Genomic DNA, 22,526 nt, shown 5'->3' on the forward strand with positions numbered 1-22,526 from the left:
ATGCAACCCAGCTGCCGTGGAGGAGCCGTGTGCCGGAGCACAAGCCGTAGATAAACCCTTCTCTGTGAGCCTAACTTTCCAGACATTAGAGACATAACAGGTATATTGGTATGAAACTTAGCACCTTGAATGGGGGAATATTTTTTAAAAAAAGATTTTGAGAAAAACCTTGACTTTGTGTATTATAAATTATCATTTAATGGCTTCATTGCCCTGGAGTCAAATATACAGTTATTTGCTCTTTAAGGAAAAGGATCATGGACATGTAGGGTGTCATTATAAGGTGGATAAATAAATGTTTAACTTTAATCTTCAAGCTAAAGTATATACTTAACAGTTCTCTTAAAAGGCAATATAGGGGTGGGGGAGAGCTACAAACTATCGGGTGTACGATGGGCTCAAGGAAGTATGTACGACACGGGGAATAGAGCCAATATTTTGTAATAACTGTAAATGGAAGGTAACCTTTCAAAATTGAATAAACAATAAATTTTTAAAAAGGTGTTATTTGAAGAGTCTGATTCTAGCAGGATTGCAGTTGGAAGAGTAATTTTTAAAAATTTCAGGGTTTTGCAGCCAGTTTGAGTTTTTATACATCAGTAATGGGAGAAAACTATATTACCCAATCTGATGATAATTCAAAATAAGTAATTGCAAATAGCCTTTGATATATCAGAAAATTAGACTTCCTCTCAGAGGTTAAAGAACTTTTGCACCTAGAGTATTCAGAGTAATATACTTAGCGATGCTTTTGCCAAACCTATTTTTTTACTGAGGTGTAACTGACTGACAATCTTGTGTTAGTTTCAGGGGACCAACATAGTAATTCTGTATTTTATACATTACAAAGTGATCACCATGACTAGTCAAGTACCCTATGTCACCATACAAAGGTGTTACAGTCTTATTATTATTTTTTATTGAAGTATACTTGACTTACAATATTATATCAATTTCAAGTGTACAATATTGATTCAGTATTTTATAGATTATACTCCATTTAAAGTTATTATAAAATATTGACTATATTCCCTGTGCTGTGTATTACTTTTATATTGTATATTATTTTACATATTATTTATTTTTATAATTATGAGTATTTTTATAGCTTATTTATTTTATACATACTAGTTTGTACCTCTTAATCCCCAACCCTATCTTGCACCTCCTCCAACTGCAATATTATTGACTATATCCCCTCTGCTATACATTTACATCACCGTGACATTTATTTTATACCTGGAAGTTTCTACCTCTTAATCTCCTTCACCTATTTCTTTCCTCCTTCCAACCCCCTCCCTTCTGGCGGCCACCTATTCTGTGCATCTATGACTCTGCTTATGTTTTGTTATGTCTGTTCATTTGTTTTCTAGCTTCCACATGTAAGTGAGATCATACAGTATTTGTCTTTCTCTCTCTGAGTTATTTCACTTAGCATAATGCCTTCCAGGGTAATCCATGTTGTCGCAAATAGCAAAACTTCATTCTTTTTTTTTTTGGCTGAATAATATTCCGTCATATATATGGCCCACATCTTCTTTATCCATTCATCTGTTGATGGACACTTAGGTTGTTTCCATATCTTGGCTATTGTGAATAATGCTACAATCAACATAGGGGTGTGTGTATCTGTTCAAATTAGTGTTTTTGTTTTCTCCAGAAAAATGCTCAGAAATGGAATTGCTGGATCCTATGGTAGTTCTATTTTTAGTTTTTTGAGGAAACTCTATTCTGTTTTCCATACTTTCTATACCAGTTTACAATCCCACAACAGTGCACGAGGGCTCCCTTTTCTCCATATCCTCACCAACATTTGTTAATTTGCGTTCTTTTCGATGATGGCCATTCTGACAGGTATGAAGTGATATCTCATTTTGGTTTTGATTTGCACTTCCCTGACAATTAGTGATGTTGAGCCTCTTTTCATGTGCCTGTTGGCCATTTGTATGTCTCCTTTGGAAAAATTTATATTCAGATCCTCTGCTCGTTTTTTAATCGGGTCACTTCTTCCTTCCTTCCTTCCTTTCTTTCATTATTGTGTTGAGTTGTATGAGTTCTTCGTATATTTTGGACTTTAACCCCTTATTGGGTGTATAGTTTGCAAATATCTTCTCCCATTCAGTAGGTCTTTTTAAAAAATTTTGTTGACAGTTTCTTTCACTGTACAAAAGCCTTTTAGTTTGAAGTAGTCCCATTTGCTTATTTTTGCTTTTGTTTTCTTTGCCTAAGTAGACAATCCAAGGAAATACAGTTAAAACTGATGTCAAAGAATGTACTACCTATGTTTTCTTCTAGGAGTTTTATGGTTTCAGGTCTTACATGTAAATTTTTAATTCATTTTGATTTTTTTTTTTGTATATGGTGTGAGAAAGCAGTCCAATTTGATTCTTTTGTGTGTAGCTGTCCAGTTTCCCAGCACCACTTATTGAAGAGGGGGTCTTTTCCACATTCTGTATTCTTACCTCCTTAGCTGTAGATTAATTGACCATATAAGTGTTTATTTCTGGGCTCTCTATTCTGTTCCATTGCTCTAGGTGTCTGGTTTTGTGCCAGTACCACGCTGTTTTGATTACTTTAGATTTGTAGTATGGTCTCAAGTTGGGGAGTATGACACCTCCCGCTCTGTTCTTTCTCAAGATTGTTGTGGCTATTCAGGGTCTTTTGATTATCAGTACAAGTTTTATAATTATTTTTTCTAGTTCTGTGAAAAATGCCATTGTTATTTTGATAGGGGTTGCATTGATTCTTGATACGTCTGGCTAACGGTTTATCAATCTTGATTATTTTTTCAAAAAACAGCTCTTATCTTCATCAGTCTTTTCTGTTCTCTCTTTGGTCTCTATTTCATTTTTTTTTCTGTTCTGATCTCTTTATTTTGTTTGTCTGTTTCTAAGACAGTCCTCCATCTCCCCCTTTTGCCTAATTCTCTGTGTTTATTTCTATGTATGATGTAGGTTGGTTATGCTTCCTGATCTTGGAGAAGTGTCCTGTGAGGCCCAGCTGCACACTCGTGTCCATCACCAGAGCTGTGTGCTCTAGGGGTACCCCTGTGTGGGCTGTGTGGGCCCTTCTGTTGACGGGGAGCCAACTACATTGGGCCGGCTGATAAGCAGCGTTGGTCCCCAGCCTGGTTGTCTGCCAGGCCCTGTCTTGTGAGGTGGCTGCTGGCCTGCTGGTGGGGTGGGGGGTGGGGGGCGGGTCCGAGAGCAGATTGGCAAGTCTAACTTCTTACCTGTCGTTCGCCTGCCCCAGATGCCAGGTATCCATTCTGGTAGCCTCAGCCGGCTCCACCTTTTCCCAAGCACTTGAATTTGCCCATCTTGGTCTGTACACTCACTGCCAGGATTTTATCTCTCACGTAAACACATTTTGCTCTTCTTTAAATAGGGCCTTGAAAATATAATTAAAAAGCAATCTGAAAAATCTTTACATATTACACATAATCCATAGATATTTAATTAAATCTTAGAAAATTGTGTTTATAGCTCATAAGCTACACTAATTTTCCTAAGAACAAACAAATATTTTAACAGACAAGATTTTGATTAACACTAATTCTGAGAAACATTCCTGATGCTAAAGCAAACAAATTCTGAATCACAGGATAAGTCTGATAAAAGAGACTCTGGAATGAAAAACTCTCTTCCTTGGTGAAGAGACTTGAGTGGAGGTACCACATGTACCTGGACAGGTGGAACCCTCAGGATGCTGAGGGGACCCCGAGGGTGGTCCAGGTGTGCCGCCCACACCACCACACACAGCGGCCTGTTTGGGCTGTTCTGAGAAATGGTCAGAGTTACTAGAATTCCTCAAGTCCTGTTAATAATACAGTTTATTTGGCCCTCAGTACCTGCTGTGAGGTTGTTCATTTTGTTTTCACATGAAACAACCTTATTTTCACAATCGTAGACGTTTTGATTTTTGAAATGAAGAATGTACATGTCCTATTTGTCTATATCTAGCGATTCTTCTTAGTATATGGTTAATTGATTTATGGAGTTGGAGAAGTACTTTTTTATTCAAATAACAGTCTTAGAAATTCATTTGTATTCATACCCTAATTCCAACATTAATATATGCCTGGATGAACCATCTTCTATACCTCTTGAATGTAATTTGTCTTTCTACAGAAAATGTCATAAACCATTTTCTTCAGGTCAGAGATGATTTAAGAACACATAAAATCTATGATATTTAGAATTTCGGATTTCAAATTTAGCCTCAAATTTTGTAGACTAATTTGTCCTTTCTAGAAAGACTGTGTTCTGATGACAAAATGCTAAGTCCTTCCTTTGGATTTACTGAATGTAGTGAAAAGTTCATGACTCACTGTTCTCCATGTGTATGGCAAGAAAAATATATTAAAACATGAATTCTGGTGAATTTATCATTATCTAATGTTGTATTTATGTTATACTAAACATAAGTAAATATTCTGCCGGTTTACCAAATGGTATAATTTGTCATCACCTCAAGCAAAATGGTGATGCAAATATTAGCAATATTATGATGCTTCCAATGTTGATGATACTTCAGCAAATCCTGACCAGGATGAAATCTACATAAAAAATACCATCTCTATTGATATACTTCAGGAATCTGAGAGTGTTTCGGCTTTGGCAGTGTTGACTTTGAAGGGAATAATGATAACTAAAACTTTTTTACCCCAAAACTTATTTTACAGATACGCTGTAAATTCACTGTTCAAGAAGTCATTTGAATTTTAATAATTTCTAGTAAATCTTCCAATTTTCAAAAAGATTTCACTTCTAGATATAATTAGTGTTTGAATTATATATAAAAGACTACCTCATGTATCAAAAAATGTTTATACAAGAAAGTAATGTCACAATCTTCGTTTCTGGGTTTCAGTGGAGTTTTAAAGTTAGGAAAAGGGAATGAGGTGATTACAAGGAGTCATAGTGTTGACATATATATGTCATAGTGTATAGACAGGTGCATATCCCAAAGCAAAAGCGATAAAGACATCCTGTTCTAATAAAATACTTTTTATTGATTAGAAGCCTGTGCTCGGTAATGATTTCTCCTAATGTAACTGAAGAGCAAATAATTTCATAATTTCGTGCCTTGTTTGGATTGCACACAGTGCAGAACAAGGCAAACATAATATTTTATGTTTCTTGTTTCTGCTCCGTCTCTGTGACTTATGAGTCAGGAGGTGGTGTAGAATAATGTCCCTGGTTTTCCAGTCATTGTTTTGATTCCCATTAGGTTTTTGTGCTAATCTTTTAATCAGTAATAGCAGCATGGTTATTTTCCCTTTTGTGTCTCTTATGAGGTGATATCTGTGGCCAGATAAGATTTTAAAGTGGTCATTTGGCAGAATTTACAAAATTTAAATGAAGAAAATGTGTTTGGAGCTATCATAGGCTTCTTTTTGAAGGGGAAGCGGCCGGGGGAGAGGGATGAGGGGGTAAGAGAAGGTGATAAACCTTATCCCAAAGCCCACCCAAATGTTATCACAATTTAAAATACATTAGTCCGAACTTCTTTCCCTATAATGAGGATTAACACAGTTGTCTTAGTTGTCTTTTGGGGTTACTTTTTTGTAGATTTGACTTATTCGTGAAAAAAAAAAAAAAAAAGCCAAAAGGCAGCATATGTTTCCAGTAAAACCTTGTTTCTCATCTGATAAAGACATCAAATTACTCTCCATGAGCAATTTTTTGTTTGTTTGTTTTTTTGTGTGTGTGTGGTATGCGGGCCTCCCTCTGCCGCGGCCTCTCCCGTTGCGGAGCACAGGCTCCGGACGCGCAGGCTCAGCGGCCATGGCTCACGGGCCCAGCCGCTCCGCGGCACGTGGGATCCTCCCGGGCCGGGGCGCGAACCCGCGTCCCCTGCATCGGCAGGCGGACGCGCAACCACTGCGCCACCAGGGAAGCCCCTCCATGAGCAATTTTAATGAACAAGACTGAGCCATGATTTACTGGAGGACTTCTAACTAGGAAATGCTTGTGTAGAGATTCCCTGTTGTTTTTATTCCTACTTTTAAGGCCTTTGCCCATTTCTGTGTGAACTGTTTTAATCAAAGTGGAGAAACGGATAATTTTGGAGTAGGTAGCGGAAGAGAATGGGTTTTCCCACTTTATTCCAGATCAAAGCCGGATGAGTTCTTTCCACACAAGAAAGAGAGGATTGGCTCTCACCGAACCTGCTAATTGGGCTCTCTAAATACTGGTCTTTGCTGGAAAAGTGTTTCTTATTGCTATTTTCTCTAAAAGTAAGCTGCTCTTATTTTCATGCACCTCTGGGACGCCTGGTGAACTAGGTGTCTGCTTTCTAATACTATTTCTAGTAGAATTCTAGGGGGGCCCTTGAGAAGGTTCCAGACATGTGAGTTGTTTGGGGGGGCTGTTAAAAACACATTTCACAACCACAAATTAAAACCGGAGAATCCATATGATGAAGTATAACTGTAGTCTGTATGTAACCAGCGGAATCTTTTTAAGGAATATATTCTTATTTTATTATAGGAAAACCTTGATTAGGAAACAAAAGTTTATAAAGAACACTGTATGGATTAATACATTGGAAATGAGGATACAGTTTACTGATTCTAATTTATTTTGAAGAGTTGGAATGACAGTGGAGAAAAGGCATGATGCTAACATAAATTTATTTTTTAAATAAATGCACTAAGTATGCTTGTTTTATTTTTTCAACAGTATGAAAGGTGCAGGAGTTGGGCAGAAGCAGTGGAGAGGTCCCCCGACATCCACCTGCCAGCAGTGCCCGGGAGTCTCTGGCAGCCCCGTCTGTGGTTCAGATGGACATACCTACTCTTCTCAGGTAAGACAATGATCGTCATTTAGTAGAAAGCATATACATATTCATATATGTATGTACATAGTCAATAGTAAGTGATTAAAACTGTGAGTTCTCCACTGTGGTCATCCAAATACTTTAACTTTTAAAATAATGTGAATAATATCACTAGTTGGGAATATGATTCAAACGTTTGTACATTTGTTTCTCCTACACAGAATTTTTTAAGTTTGAAATATTGATTCTGTGACCATTCTGAACCCTCAGATACTAAAACCAACCTTTCCTTTCTTGCTACTCTGAGAGAGGACAGAAGGGTTACCATGTGTATAATAATGTTAACAGTTATAACAGCTGTCCCAGCTAAAATCTGTCAATATCATTGCTGTTTTATTTCATATGTTATTTCCTATATTATCTCATTTAAGCCCCCCAAAATTCCTTACAGCAAACGAGAAAAAAAAAGGCTCAGAAAGAAATAGCACATTTCACATATTTAGCTGACACCGAAGCCCAGATTTGATGTCTTCTCTGATTCAGTGTCTCTAGCTACATTAATCTGCACCTCGTTTGATGCCCCATATCGTTCAAATATTTAGGAGGTTTTAAGAACTTTACGTAATAGGACATCGATGAGTTTTCTTTGATTATGTGACAGGAGGGAATACGGCTCATGACCTCTTACCTGAAACTTCAGGGTCAGATGCATTTATGAATTTAGAGTTTTCTAAAGTGTATTTTGAGAAATTAAGATAACATATTATGTAGTGTCCCCAGTGGGACTTTACCCTGTAATTAATCAGATCAACATTTCTTTTGGAAACTATAGGTATATTCAAGTTAAATACGATCCAGGAAGTCTATAAAGTAACCTTATCTCAGTTCTTATGTAGTTTTGCTTGAAGCAAAGTAAATTCCAGAAGTTTTTGGCTATCAGAACACTGTGTTTGGTGCATACCACTTTATGAACCATACTTTGTCTCAGAAAATATTTCCCTACAACTTGCACCAGCAGTTTACAATTGAGACGAGGGCTACAAGGACAAGGGAGCTTAATACAGTCAATAGATACAGGCATAGTACTTACTGGGTGAGGCTACCATGTGCCTGTTTGCTGAAGTTTTCAGGGTGTATGTGGAGGTGGACATATTGCTAGGAGGAAGGAGTGTGTCACCCATCCTCTCAACACTACCTCGATCTCAGGGACCCTCCGCTTTGCAAGCTGAAATTCCTGCTGTCAGTGCAAGGGAGAAGGAACCCACCTCATATTCTCACATCCCACAGCTCTCGATGTGGAACCCATTATGCTGATGTATTAAATCACAGCAAAGGATGCCGATTCTAGTATTCAAAGTGGTAGCTGGAGTTCCTTGCGAAGCAGATTTGACTCCTAAGTTGACCTGGTGAACATGGATGCTTGAACAGGATGAGTCAAGAGAGAGACTGAGGTCATTCCCGGCATCCCCCTCAGGGAGCCCTGTGTCTTTCTCAGCCTCAGGAATGTACCTGCTGCGGGCCCTGCTGTGTTAGCACCGGGGAGGGCGTCGTCCTCCCTGGAGAGGACCAGCGTTAGGCCACCCCCTGCCTCTCTAGGACCCTCTTGACATGATCTGTTCTCTGACAGTGTACTGTCACAGGCACAGAGGTACGATCACAAGCTGTTGAGACCACGTGGGAGGCTTTGTTTGATGATTTCTAGAGAAACACAGTCTCCCACTCAGGACTAAATACTCCTGCCATAAGTAGACTAATTCATGTGGATTCACAATTCCTCGGGGTTTCCCACTGTTGTGAAGCCCCAGCTTACAATCCTACGCCCTCATTGATATTGTCAATAAAACGATTCTAAATAATCCATCCTTGAATTATTAATTTAACATTTATTTGGATATGTCTCACTTTCAATTACTGCCTTGTTTTTATAGAAAGACATAAAAAGAACATGGTTCAAATGAATATGAGTTTTTAGTCACCCCAAACTTCAATCCTCATTTCTGTTGATTCTCATTTAAGTTGGTGATTTTTCCACTTTTGATCACCAATTCCAGTCTTAACTGTCTGCACTGACAGCAGGCTGAACTGTGTAATATAATGCAAACTAAATAGTGATCTCAGCCCAGGAGGAACCCAGACTAAACTCTTCTTGCTAACACTTTTTAGAAATTCATGGGATTTAAATTCAAATTAAGGCCTCAACCTTTTTTCTGTGAGACAGGCATTGCCCTAGGCTATTTAGGCTTCCTGATTAAAGGCTGTAGAGGCCAGTGCCTTCTGGAGAAGCTTATCTTGTCATATGAGCAAGGTAATAAATAAGGCAGGTGCAGGCATCACGGGACCTTTCTTCTGGCCCTTGCCTTACTCAGCTCTGTCAGTAGACCAAGCAAACCCTGACAGGGCAGATTTAAACAGCTTTTGGGGCTGGTGGGCTTTTGCGCTCAGAGTAAAAGTAGAGCTCCAAATCCCAAGCTCCGCGCAATCCTGGAAGCTCTTTGCTTGGAGCTGAGTGATCCTGATATGATGAAGACTGGCCAGAGCCAGGCCATCTGGTCCAGAGTGAGGGACCCTACATCTGGGTCTTCTTACCATCCCTTTGTATTCTGGATACCCTGCATTGACGTACAGGGTTTTCAGTTTGGTTTTACCACTACCAACAATATTCCTATATGTTCTATTTTAGACCCACAATATTTTCTCATTACCTTCAGCTCAATTTATCGAGATGCAGTTATAAATTATATTCCGCCGTACAACATAATTGGAGGAGAGGTCGTTACAAAGCACAGTAGGTCCAGGAGCTGGGGCTGAGGTGAGAAGGACAGTTATCAGAAGGTCTCCAAAGGAAACTTTAGTCAAAGGTCATAACAAGGATTTAATCTTGGAAAGTACCCCTCATTACATAAAGGAACCGATTTTGAATAATTATTTTATAAGCCTTCAAGCTCTGAATGTGTCAGCTTGTCTAGCAGTCCTCAGAGGAGTGTTTTTAAAATGTATACAGAAAAGACAAAGACACAGATGAATAACTATGAAAAAATACATTTACTTGGAGAAATATTGGGACTCGTGATTTTCATAAAAAGTGTTTTTGTAAATGTTATCTAATTTTTTTCATGTTAAGCAAAGCGATGGACAGTTTTAGAAGTCTACTTAATCATTCTTTTCAGAAGAACCCATGTTTTCTGAATTCTTCCGAATTCAGCAGTAGCAGAAAAATCGAAATTTAAGTCTCTTCAAGGCTGTTTGAGAGGTAATCATCCTGAAATTGACACAAAAGATGAAGGTCTCTGTTTCTTCCTTCAGGCAAAGTCTATTTGCATTGTATTGCCCGGCTTCAGGGAAACCAGGAATTGTTCTCCAAAGTAGCATCTATGTTAGAACTAGGGCATGTTTGTGTCTGACTTGTGTAAATTGTACGCGACATCTGCTGAGCAGGAGTCAGCAAATAATACTGATGTTCTAGAGCTCAGCCGGGTGTCTGTAACGTAAACTACCCAAGCACAACGTGCTGGGTGGTTTTTGATACTTTGTCTCATTTTGAGTCATGCAGTGCTTGGGAGCTGAAATATTGCAATTAATAACGGTCAGTATAGGAAACTGCGTGTGTGTGTGCGCGTGTGTGTGTGTTGAGGAAAGGCAAATAAATAGAAAGCTTATCCATCTTATTCTGCACTTCCCGACACCAGCTGCAGAGATGCTACATAAATTGGTTTGGGATGAGGCCCTGGGAATCTAAATTTTAAAAGCTCCCAAAGTGATTTTTATGTGTAGGCATGGTTGCCTCCCTTCAATCTATTGCCTTTGAATTCTTAGAGATAACAGTTGTTGTTCTTGTTTTTAATGAAATAGAACAGTAACATTAGCACTGAAGTGGAAGCATTTACTTTTTGTTGTAATTTGAGAAAATTCCATTTTAATTTTCCACGTTCTCCTATTAGCATTTGGTATTTACCTGTCCTGCCTTCCTTCCCCTGAACACTTTGAGCCGAGGTAATTTTATTTCGAAAGATCGACAGTCAGAAATAGATGTGCACTGTTTCTCTTTGAACTGCTTTTCAACTGGGTTTGGCTTTTGGCTCCTGGCTTGGGATGCTGTCTTTTTGAGGGTTAAGGCTTTAATCTCTCGGTAGCCCAAACACCTGCATCTCCTTCCCTAGGACTTTGCTTCATGGGTTATTTTATGCTTCTCTGTAGCCTTAACAAAGGCGTAGGCTTGCTTTCCTGGCCTGTTCAAGAGTCTTGAGTTATATATATTGAATGAGTTTAGGACAGTGTTCACTAGTTTCTACATTGATATATTGATTTATTTTTGAAATTATAATCTTACTTTTGTGTGAGTAACTGTGTGTTAAAATGGTCTTTCACCAAACTCCGTAGATATTATAGAGGTTTTGTAATTGTGTTAATTTCTTTAATTATGTTTAATATGTAGTTCCTGAGGAAAATGAAAAGTTGGGAAACGTATGTGTCGTCACACACTTATCTTTGAAGTAGCGACCATCAGTAAAATCTGAATCTACATTTCGACCCATGGTCTTTACTGCTTGTTTCGCACTCTGCCTCGCCAGTCGCTCCATGACACACCGGACACTCTTTGCCACGGCTTCACCAAGACTGACGACATGTACCAGCAACTCAGAAAATGCCAAATTCAGTGATTATTCCAAAGCTCTTTCCTTACTTATTAGGTGGAAATGAAGCAGTGGGCAGTGTTAGGAGTCCCTTATCATCTTCTGCTTCTTTTTGTCCTTAAACCCCTGATGGTCCTGGACTGTGCAGCGACCACAGCACCTCTGGACAGAGGCTTAGCGAGGACCTGGGTGCCTTGCCCCAGGGCACAGAAGTTCGGCCACGCTGCTGTGACAGCTGGACACTGAGTTCTGAGGGCCTTCCCAGTGCTCGGACCCGCGCCTCCCAGGGCGGATGCCAGGGCTCGGCGATGGGGCCCAGCCCTGTGCCTGCCTCTTGTCTGACACCTGCTGTAACCTGTGCATTGATCTTGCAGTGCGGTGACCCATGACCTTTTCTCACCACATTGAACTTCATATTCTCCTATAGATACGTGTGTCTACACTGATCAAGCATTTTGTTTAGCTCTTTTTGGGGGCAGATACTGTAAACACTTTGGGTATATTAACTCATGGTTTTCCCTTTTATAGATCACTGATGCACAGAAGTGAAGTAATTTGCCCAGTGTCTCAGTGAAGTCCAGTGTCCATTGTCTAAACTGAAATCATTTTTGCTTTTGCTTTTCTTTTTCTTTTTTTTTTGGCTGTGTTGTGTCTTCGTTGCTGCGCATGGGCTTTCTCTAGTTGCAGCGAGCGGGGGCTACTCTTCGTTGTGGTGTGTGGGCTTCTCATTGCGGTGGCTTCTCTCACTGTGGAGCGTGGGCTCTAGGCGCGCAGGCTTCAGTAGTTGTGGTGCACGGGCTCAGTAGTTGTGGCTCGTGGGCTCTAGAGCGCAGGCTCAGTAGTTGTGGCGCATGGGCTTAGTTGCTCCGCGGCATGTGGGATCCTCCCAGACCAGGGCTCGAACCCACGTCCCCTGCATTGGCAGGCGGATTCTTAACCATTGCATCGCCAGGGAAGTCCCCACTTTTTTTTTTTAATAGGAATTTGGAGCAGAAAAACTTCTTAAAAAATTAAGTGCCCTTCATCTTTTTCTAGTTACTACACATAATAAATGTGATGACTATTTTTATTTGAATCACTAAGTAAAGATGGCAATATATGCCCTTTAAGTTTATAGTTGCTTGTTTCTCACTGGTTTGAAGCCTGTGGTTTCAGAGCCATTTTTCAGAATTATATTTTTAGAGATTTTTGCATGATACGGAAGCCTAAATCATGTTTTTTATTCTTATACGGCATGTGGGATCCTCCCGGACCGGGGCACGAACCCGCGTCCCCTGCATCGGCAGGCGGGCTCTCAACCACTGCGCCACCAGGGAAGCCCTATTCTTATAACTTCTTATAGAAGACGCTCTTCTGTGTTTTCTTAGGAGACTGAAAGTTTTCACTCTTAGGTTTGTGTGTACGTGGTGATTGGTCTTTGTGTTTGGTAAGAGGCAGGGGGTGAATATCACTTCTTCAGTGTGTCCAGTTGTTGGAACATCCATTTGTTGTTCTTGCCCCATCAGATTGCCTAGGTTTCTTTGTCAAAAATGAAGTGGTCCTGAAAGTGTGAGTCTTTCTGTGTCTGTTTTGTCTCGGGGAATTATTCCCACACGACCTGTTTGCCGTATCTTTATGTTAAGTTTTGAATTCAAGTGCTGCAAGTCTGACTTGATTCCACCTTTTCAGTGCTGCTTCAGCACTTGCCCTTTGCATTTCCATATGAATTTTAGAATCGGTCTGTCAATTTCTACAAAAAAACAGCTTGAATAATCATTAAGATTTTGTCAAATCTGTAGATAAATTTGAGGAGATGGATAACAATCTTCAAATCCACACACTAGGTATATCTCTTCATTTTGTTAGTTAAAGTTAATAAAAGTTTTGTAGTTTTCGGTATAGGGACCTGTAATATTTTTTGTTAAATGTATTGCTAACTTATTTTTATTAATGCTATTGTAAATTTAGTTGTGACATTTATTTGCTAGTATATTGTCATATAACTAATCTTTCTATCCTGATCCTCTTTATTGACACCTTGCTAAATTCACTTATTTCTAGCAGTGTTTTGTTGTGGCTGTCTCAGGATTTTCTATGCATATAATCATCCTCTTTGAATAGACACAGATTTATTTCTTCCTTTCCTTCTTTTTATGCATTTTTTCTTTTTCTTGCCTTATTGTTCTGGTTAAGCCTTTCAGTACAATGTTCAATGTACCTCTGTGCCTTAATCCAAATTTAGGAGAAAGTTTTCGGTATTTTACCATTAGGTATGAAGTTACATACAGGTTTGTATATGCTAATCAGGTTCTCTGCAGCCCTCATAGAATAGAACATGCACGGTCAGTGTCTATGTTTTGTGTTACTATCTATTAAAAATGGGAGAACAACACATATGTTCACTGGGTGGAATCTCCGTGCTTTCTTAGATAATATAATTTTTGCCTTTTTGATGAAAGGAGCTTGTATTTTGTAAATATTCCACAGCGTTTGCATTTCTAAGGAGACAGTTCTCTAAAAATCTTTACATATGTAGAGCATGCTTGAATATACATATTCTCTAAGGGAAGTGTAATAACCATAGTCGTTGGCATGTAGTAGCTGTCGCTGTGAAAGTCATATAGGCAGGAATTCCTAAAATAATTGAGCAACGATGTCAAGTAATGGTCTAAATATTTTGTGTGCTAACCTAATATTTAAAACAACCCTAGAAGACAGATTCTGTAGTGGTCCACAATCGTTAGATAAGGGAAAGGAGACACAGAGCAGCCATGAAGCTGGAAAGTAACGACGCCAGGATTGAGGTCAGCTTAAGGCACACGGTGGCCACTGTGCTGTTCTTGGCGTGGACAGGCCAGCGAGCTCCTGATTGATGCACTTATCAGGTCTGGGTTTTACCCTAGTGATGTCCTTTGTAACCTCAATTATTTGTCACTATCAAGAAGCAAGAATCATGATAGGCAATAGCAGAGATTTAGAGAAGCCCTGTATATTCCAGCTCTTTAAAAACTCAGGTTATAGCAAGATAAAGAGGCATCCACGTGTGAAGGTAACTGAGGCATTCTTACCCTGCTCGTAGAAGGCGTTCCCGCTGAGATATACCACGAGTTTCTAGGAAGTTCAGGGCCAGCGTGCTGGCAGCACCTTTGGAAAAGCTGTGTCTGCATCTCTCTTGTCTAAATCATAACTCATGCCAGCACGAGTATCAGAAAGCTGATACTTAGTGCCTGCCTAGTGTGTGTTGATCGCTGCTCTGAGTTACTATATTAATGCATGTATTCATTAATGTAATGTGATAATTTACATATGAATTATTCCTCAGACAACAGTAGGAGACACAAAAAACACTCACTAATATTTTAAAGATAAGGAATCTGAAGCACAAAGATATTAAATATATTCATAAGGTCACAGGGCCAGTAAACAGCAAGGCTAATAATGTGGCTACAAATAAAAGTATGAAAGATATGAACTAGTAATAGGTAATAAATCAGTGTAATGTAGTATGGTATGTATTTATACATATTAATGATTTATTAATAGCAGTGTGGATAACATTATTATAGGAATGTGGTGTTAATACAGTGAGAAATTATTTTTCTCGGCAAAGAAAAGTCAAATATGTCCTGTATAGTATCTACTTACATGTGTGTAGATTTATAATCATGTAAATTATGGAAGAAACACAGTAGTGTGTGGCTGTGATACCCTTCCAGTGAACACATAGGCACATTATAGATTTCCTGCCATCTCTCTGTGATCACTGTGTGTTTCAATGTCTGTTATCTCGCTCCACCTCAATGCTCTCCACCAAGGAAACAGGTCCAGTTCTGTGAACAGACAAGAGGTTAAGCATTCTATGGCTTCCGAAACAAGCCAATTAAACAAAAGCCAGCTGAAACTAGGAGGTAATTGAACTCTAATATAGAAACTGGGGGGGCAAAAAGAAATAATACCATTATTGCAGTACAATATTTATACCTTTGAACCTGTTCTCTCACAGACCTGGGGTTTTGGATTTCACCACCTCAGAGAAGAGCTTGGGGAAGCCCCAGAATGATAAATAGAATTTAAGGGATTCTGTGTACTCAGTACCCCTGACACTTGAAAATCCCAACATAAGTTCTCTGTGTAGAAAGGTACCAGGAATCCAGACTCCTAAGGATTCTCCAGATGGTATTCTGCCAACTCTGCTCACATACCAATAAATCTTATAAGTAGAAGAAGCACACTAATATAAATAAACCAACAAACTAAATGACAAAAGCCAACAGGTAAGGAGGGAACAAGGTAAGAACAAAACCAGACAGGTTTCAACACTTAAATATCAAAACTATCAGATAAATAATTAGGTAAAACAGAACATACAACCACTATATGAAACGTTTTTAATGTGTAAAATGTTTACAGACTTAAAGTGGTATTGAAAGATACAGGAAGACCAACATAATTTCAGAAAATATTAGATTTGCAAAATAACCAAATATGACCTATTCAATTAAAAATATGATTAAAAATTAAACAGATGGATTAGACATTAGGTGAAGAGAATTAATGAACTACAATATATGCATATGCATGTGATAATATGCATATAAAAACAGAAAATATATGTAACAAAAATAATAAGCTGTTAAGTATATAAACATGTCTATGTGTATATATTTGTGTATTTATATATTTCAGAAAAATGACTGATATATTTCAGAAAATATTTCAGAAAAATTATCCCAAAAGGGTAATAGGGGAAAGAGACCAGAATGAGTAGGGATAAGTAAATTTAATCTGAGGTACAGAAAGAGAAGCCAGAAATAGTAAGGTGGAGAAAATGATAAAAGAGATACTGAAATTTTTTCCAGAAATGTTGAAAGGCATGAATCTACAAATACAAGAAGTACAATGTGCCAGGTGAGAAAAGTAAGAAGAACTGATTGATTATCAAAATAAAATCCAGCCAGATTAAAAAGCCATATTACTTGCCAAAAATATTATACCATTACACAAACAAAGATGATCTCAACAAGATTAATGGAATTCATAAAACAGTGGAAAAGCACACTTACAACATTGAAAGCTAAAGATAATTAAAAGCAGATACTTCAGGAGAAAGTCTCTTCCAAGACTGCTACACAAACATCCTCGTACAGAAAAAACTGTCTGTGCCTCTGACGGGAAGACATGCCGAACTATCCGTTACCTAGCAGAACTGCCTCTTATCATATCCACCCTCATTCCCTATCTTCTTGGCCAGAGACTTCTCCTGTAAGCACCTCGCTCCATCAACCACTGCATCCATACGATCAACAGTGCAGGGGCCAATCCCGGTCAGTTTGTCTCAGGCAGCATTTAACGAAGGCTGACACCCAGGGCAATCCAAGCAGAAGGGGAGACCAGCCTGTATGCAGTGTTGACACCTCCCCTCTCCAGGGCCCCGGGCCCCACCTCCCCACAAACCCCATAAACCCCCAAGGTCTGCCTTAGAAATCCAAGTGGCTTTTGCCTCAAGTGTCCGTCTTCGTCTCACCACCTGGCCTGAGGATTTAACCCAGGGACAGCAGGATGCATTCGTGACTGCGTAGACCTCACTTGCCCGAGGAGGCTTTTAGGACAATGATGTCATCCAGTGGTCAGTCATGAAGCTGAAGTGAATCCCTTCCAGGAGCAACATGGTGTCATTGATCACCTCACCTAAGATCAGTGACAAGTTTTTATATCAGCTTTTCTAATTGGATCCCTCCTGTTAGGGAGAGAACTTCCTGCAAGATGCTCGTAGGGATGAGTCAGGTGTGTCACCTGGAACTGAATGCCCGAGGCTCCTTTCCCTGCAGAGAGAGCTCCTCAGGTATCTGAAGGCTACACCATCTGCGAGGGGCATTTCCTAAAGCAGGTGACGGTCTCAGACCACCCAGCGGGAGCACATCACCATTTTTTTAAGACAGAGGTGAGTTCATGCCTGGTGTCCATCACCAGTAATGTGCAGGGTGTCCTGGAAAGAAAGTGTTGTTAAAACTGACATGACCTGCCGGCAGGACCTATGTTGTTCAGGGAACATAGGGTGACAGGGCATCCCATGTGCCCTCCAGCCTGGCTGGGAGAGCTTAGGTGTCCCAAGTGAGTTGGAATAATTGACTCTACTCCTTGTATTTGGAATGAAAGCCGGAAAGCAGCCTGTTCCCTGTGTCCTATGTTTTTCCGAAAGACAATCCTGGTGGCATCCATCCACCTCCGAGGATGGCTAAGAATGGGGTCTGGGAAAGGCGTCTGGATATGTCGGCAGGTGTTTACACAGGAGTTTCAGGAGCTGGTCCGTGCCTTCCTGTTCCTGGAGGCTGTGTGGTAAGTTAGGAAGGATGGAGAAGGGGTGTCCAGGGAGGGCAACTCCAGCAGTCAGGTATCTTAAATAAGGCATCTGCAGCACTGGGAGGGCACACAGGGCACCTGCCTTGAGGGGGAGAGGCAGGCATTGTTCTGGAGGACGGAGCATCTGTGATGCCTCTCCCTCCGCCACCTCCCAGGGCCTGAGGCGTCCCCTCCCCGGGCGTTGGGGTTGTGGCTCTCCCTGCGTTACCGTAAAATTACCCTGCCAATGACAGCAACTCAGAGGTCCCATTTCTTCCTAGCAGCCTCTCAACCTCACCCATAAACATTTCATCCGTAAGCGTCCAGCCCAGGAGGGAAGAGGGCACTTCTGTGAAAGTTAGAGAGACAACGTTACATCCCTGCCTGTGACCTGCATGGACAGATGTCCAGGACCACCTCCATCCAACAAGGGAATCCAGGGGCTGGAACCAGAATTGAGTTTAATGCCCAAGGTCCCCTGTGGACAGGCCGTCACGCAGAGCTCCAGCATCGAACCAGCCTGCAAGGTCAATTAGGAAAGAAAGTAAAGATCCTGAATGTTTAAATAAGTCCATATAGTTTCTCTTGTGCTTCCGTTACCCAGGAGCCAGCTGAGCGGTTATGTTCCCTTTCTGGAAGCAGTGGAATTGTGACCACACTGCCTTAGTCAGTGAGACAGGTCCAGCCAGAAACCCTTTTGAGCAGTATTTTGAAGAGACCAGCCATTGCCTACCAAGATCAGTTGCTTGTGGACGGTGAGAGGCAAGGACTGTCCATGCAACACAGTCAGCTGTGCCTGTCAGCCTGTGGATGAGTAGATTTTGTGATAAAAGTTGCCCTGAGGTCAAACGACAAATAGTCCAGTACGTCAAACTCATAACGCAGATATGTCTCAGCGCTGCGTCCACAGTCAGCTGACGCAACTGCAGTAGCAACAGTGTCACCTGAAAGCGGGTCAGGAGAGATTAGGCCCCAGAAGGGTTCATCGGGGATGCAGTGGGGCGTGGACACAGCTTGCTGGACGGCTTCCGGTCAGCCTGTCAGCTGAGCTGATGAAAGGACCACGTAGAGCACCGTCATTCTCCCCCCAAGGCCCTAAGGGAACAGTCCGGGGCCGGGGCTACCGAAGGGGTAACAGCGTTCCTTCCGCGTGGGAGACGCCGACCGTGCGAATGCACCCACGTAGTTTAAGGAGCCGTAGTGAACGGGCCCTGAAATTTGCCCGGAGTGGATCAGCCTCCGCCGCCGTGCAGAGCGAGGCCTGACTCTCCTTCGCGCAGGGCCTCCTGTGGACGCCGGAGATGCCGGGCAGGGCAGGCGTCCGGCGGCTCTGGAGGCAGACGGCGAGGAAGGAGCCGGCACGAGAGGCCACGCGGCGGCGCCCGCGCGCTCCCCCCGAGGGCACGCCGCCCCGGCTCAGGCAGCGCGGGGCGCGGGCGCCGGCCGGTCCAGAGGGGGCCCCCGAAAGGGCGGCGGGCTTGCCTGCCCCGCCCGCGCCCTCGGCTCAATCCAGCGCCCCCTGCCCAGCAGGCGCGGCACGTCCGTCGCGGCCCCCCTTGCACGGCCCCTCCCGGGCCGCCGCTCGTGGCCGGAGGAGGAAGCGTGCGCCTGGCCTTCCGCCTCGTTCGGCACCTGGAAAGCTGGCCTCGCGCTCGGCAGAACGGCCTTCCGCGTCCCGCCCGGCGCTCGGGAGCCGTAAGCAGAGCCTGCGTGGCCGGCTTCGCGCGCTGCCGCGCCTCGCGCCCAGGCCCGGGGGAACCGGGGGCCAGTGGGTGGGCCTGTCGCCGGCTTTGGCTTGTGACTGGCCTGAGGGCGTGTGCCCCGGGTATCTCCTCCTCTTCTGGCCTGGGCTCGGGGCCCGGCGTCCTCTCTCCTCCAGAAAGGGCCTTCACTGCCGCAAAAACTGTGGAGAGCTGTGAGGGTCTGGGATTTTTGCCCTGTTGCACGCGCGCTGCAGAAGACACGGGCCTCCTGGGTCAGCTGTTACTCACGACACCAACAGCTCGGCCTTCGTGCCGGCGTGCATTCTCCTTCCCCCACGAGTCCCAAGGGCCGTGCAGAGTGACCCGGTTGGATGCTCCACATGCTGTGACGTTTGCGTCACAGCAGAGGACACCCCACGTGTGACCATGGGCTGCAGACAGGCCTGCCCACCGTCTGCCCCCTGGGGGAGTTGCCTCTGTTTTACCGAGAAGCAAACAAATCTGCCTTGTCTGCAGAGGACACATCATCTCTGTCTCCGGCAAGGACACTGGATGTTCAGACAAATTTAAGAGATTACACAAAGCAAAAGGCACTCAGTACCTCTGCTCCCACGATGTGTACAAACAAAGGAGATCCCTGGGGGCTCGACTCGCAATACTACAAACTAGATCTTCAGATAAAAGCCGTAGAAGATGAAAAGGATGACCGCATAATGATTAATATGTTAATTCACCTGGAAATTTGAAGAATTCCAGTCTTGCGTGTGTATAGTTAGTCGCCAGATACATAAAGCAGTTTCTACAGGGAGAAACTGTCACATCTCTCTTAACACATCCTGAGATCTCAGCGCTCCTCTCTTAGAAACTGATGGAGCAACAGGAAAAAAAGTTAGGTCCCTCCCTGGGCCTCGCGCTCCGTGGGACCCACTGCATGAGGTGGGTTGAACCGGTACCTCGGTCCCGGAGGGGTGCCTGCCTGTGCCTGAGAGCTTGGGCGTCCAGTGCGGCTCCTCCGGGACCTTCCATGCTGAGGAGAGGACCGTGAGCGGTGCTGTGGAATAATTACGAAGGTAGGTCGAGCATGTGAGTGGATCCACATTTCTCCTTGTTGAACGAAGGGCTGACAAACGCGGAAAATAGGCCTGAAGGGATCCTGGGCATTGGATCGGAATAGAGGGATGACTGTGAACTCATTTGAGTAGTTTTGTACACAAGGATGCATGAGAATTGGTCACAGATGTATGTCTGTGTGAGTGTGTTCCAGCAGGATGGTGGTTTGTTCTTTTTTTTAAAAAAAAAAGATTATTTATTTATTTATTTTTGGCAGTGCTGGGTCTTCGTTTCTGTGCGAGGGCTTTCTCCAGTTGCGGCGAGCGGGGGCCGCTCTTCATCGCGGTGCGCGGGCCTCTCACTGTCGCGGCCTCTCCCGTTGCGGAGCACAGGCTCCGGACGCGCAGGCTCAGTAGTTGTGGCTCACGGGCCCAGTTGCTCCGCGGCACGTGGGATCCTCCCGGACCGGGGCACGAACCCGTGTCCCCTGCATTGGCAGGCGGACCCCCAACCACTGCGCCACCAGGGAAGCCCCGAGGATGGTGGTTTATTCTTAATATTGGAGGCACTGTCCGCCTCAGAAAGGCCGTCTAGTTTGCTGCCACTCTGCTTCACCTGACTCTGGCGTTTGTCCTTTTTACATTCACCTTCCCTGGAGTGACTCGTCCTTCATCCTGTGTTTTGACCACCCCGATAGCAGGCCCTCCGTCCTTCCTGGGAAGCGGAGGATCCTCTCTCCCATCACGGTCTTGGTTGCAGGTGCCCTCTTGAGGTCAGTGGACAGAGGGCACCCTTGCTCTGGAGGCGCTAGCTCCTCACTTACCCCCTCCCCTTTCCTCAAGGGGACACTTGACACAGCGGGAAAACCAAGTCTTGTGTCCTGGTATCTTTGTATCAAAGCTGATGGCACTCCTCTTCCCCTCTTTCTCTTTCCGTGCATCCCAAAGGACACCTTTGCTACCAGTGCATCGAACTGTATAGGGCAGCTGACCCTTCAGTGCATGTCTTAGCTTTAAGAGTAGTACATACTTTTTAACGGGTGCTTGGTATTTCTTAAGCATGATAAAGAAGGAATTTCGTCATGCTTTCTATTTATTAAAAAACAGTTAAAATGAAAAGTTCAGTATGTAAGCCCCACAGACATTAAAACGTCTGCACAAACTATCACACCTCAGTGTTTCCATGTCTGTATAATCGTTGGCGTCTTCTGCTGCTTTGAGGTCTTCAGAGGCTTTTCTCTTGTTACCTGAATTTAACCTTCTGTCCTGATTCTTTCATCTCCTTGTATGTTTTTAAAAATACACCTCTTGTTTCCTACTCCCATTCTTTTTTTAAAAATTCACTGTCATTTATATCTGTAAAGATAATGTCTCCTCAAATATCATCCTCATTTTTAGGAGTGCTTGGTGTCACGACCTGTGTTCATCCATTTCTTAAGTATTTTTAACCACTCCTGCACCTCTGGAAAATTCTGAGCTGTTATCTTACAAAGTTCATGTTATATATATGAAGGTAAATAAAGGAAATACAAACCAATAGTCATTTAAAATAATTTTATTAATTTCATGTATGTATTGTATCAGTCATCAAACAATATTTTTTTTTTTTTTTTTTTTTTTTTTTTTTTTTTTTTTTTTTTTTTTTTTGTGGTATGCGGGCCTCACACTGTTGTGGCCTCTCCCGTTGCGGAGCACAGGCTCCGGACGCGCAGGCTCAGCGGCCATGGCTCACGGGCCCAGCCGCTCCGCGGCATGTGGGATCCTCCCAGACCGGGGCGCGAACCCGGTTCCCCTGCATCGGCAGGCGGACGCGCAACCACTGCGCCACCAGGGAAGCCCCCAAACAATATTTTTTATAGGTCTTATTTTAATTGAAACTATTACTGATACTTGAAAGAACTTTGATCTGGAGTAATTTAAGTAAGAGTTTTGGTTTATGTTCTTTTTTTTTTTTTTTTTTTTTTTTTTTTGCGGTACGCGGGGCTCTCACTGTTGTGGCCTCTCCAGTTGCGGAGCACAGGCTCAGCGGCCATGGCTCACGG

At 42.7% G+C, this 22,526-nt stretch overlaps 1 protein-coding gene across 4 annotated transcripts in view; it reads left to right on the forward strand.

The window, feature by feature from the left end:
* The window catches only part of SPOCK3 (SPARC (osteonectin), cwcv and kazal like domains proteoglycan 3), a 466,152-nt gene that overhangs the window by 274,914 nt on the left and 168,712 nt on the right, over positions 1-22,526 (forward strand). For 3 of the 4 annotated variants that reach the window (XM_024130846.2, XM_024130844.2, XM_024130847.2), the window contains one exon: positions 6,687-6,810. The exons of the other annotated variant lie outside the window; for it this stretch is intronic. In XM_024130846.2, coding sequence (XP_023986614.1) covers positions 6,687-6,810 — 124 coding nt within the window. The remainder of the gene's footprint in view (positions 1-6,686; positions 6,811-22,526) is intronic. 4 annotated transcript variants of the gene reach the window in all.

Source organism: Physeter macrocephalus, chromosome 9, assembly GCF_002837175.3.
Source record: "Physeter macrocephalus isolate SW-GA chromosome 9, ASM283717v5, whole genome shotgun sequence".
NCBI lineage: Eukaryota > Metazoa > Chordata > Mammalia > Artiodactyla > Physeteridae > Physeter > Physeter macrocephalus.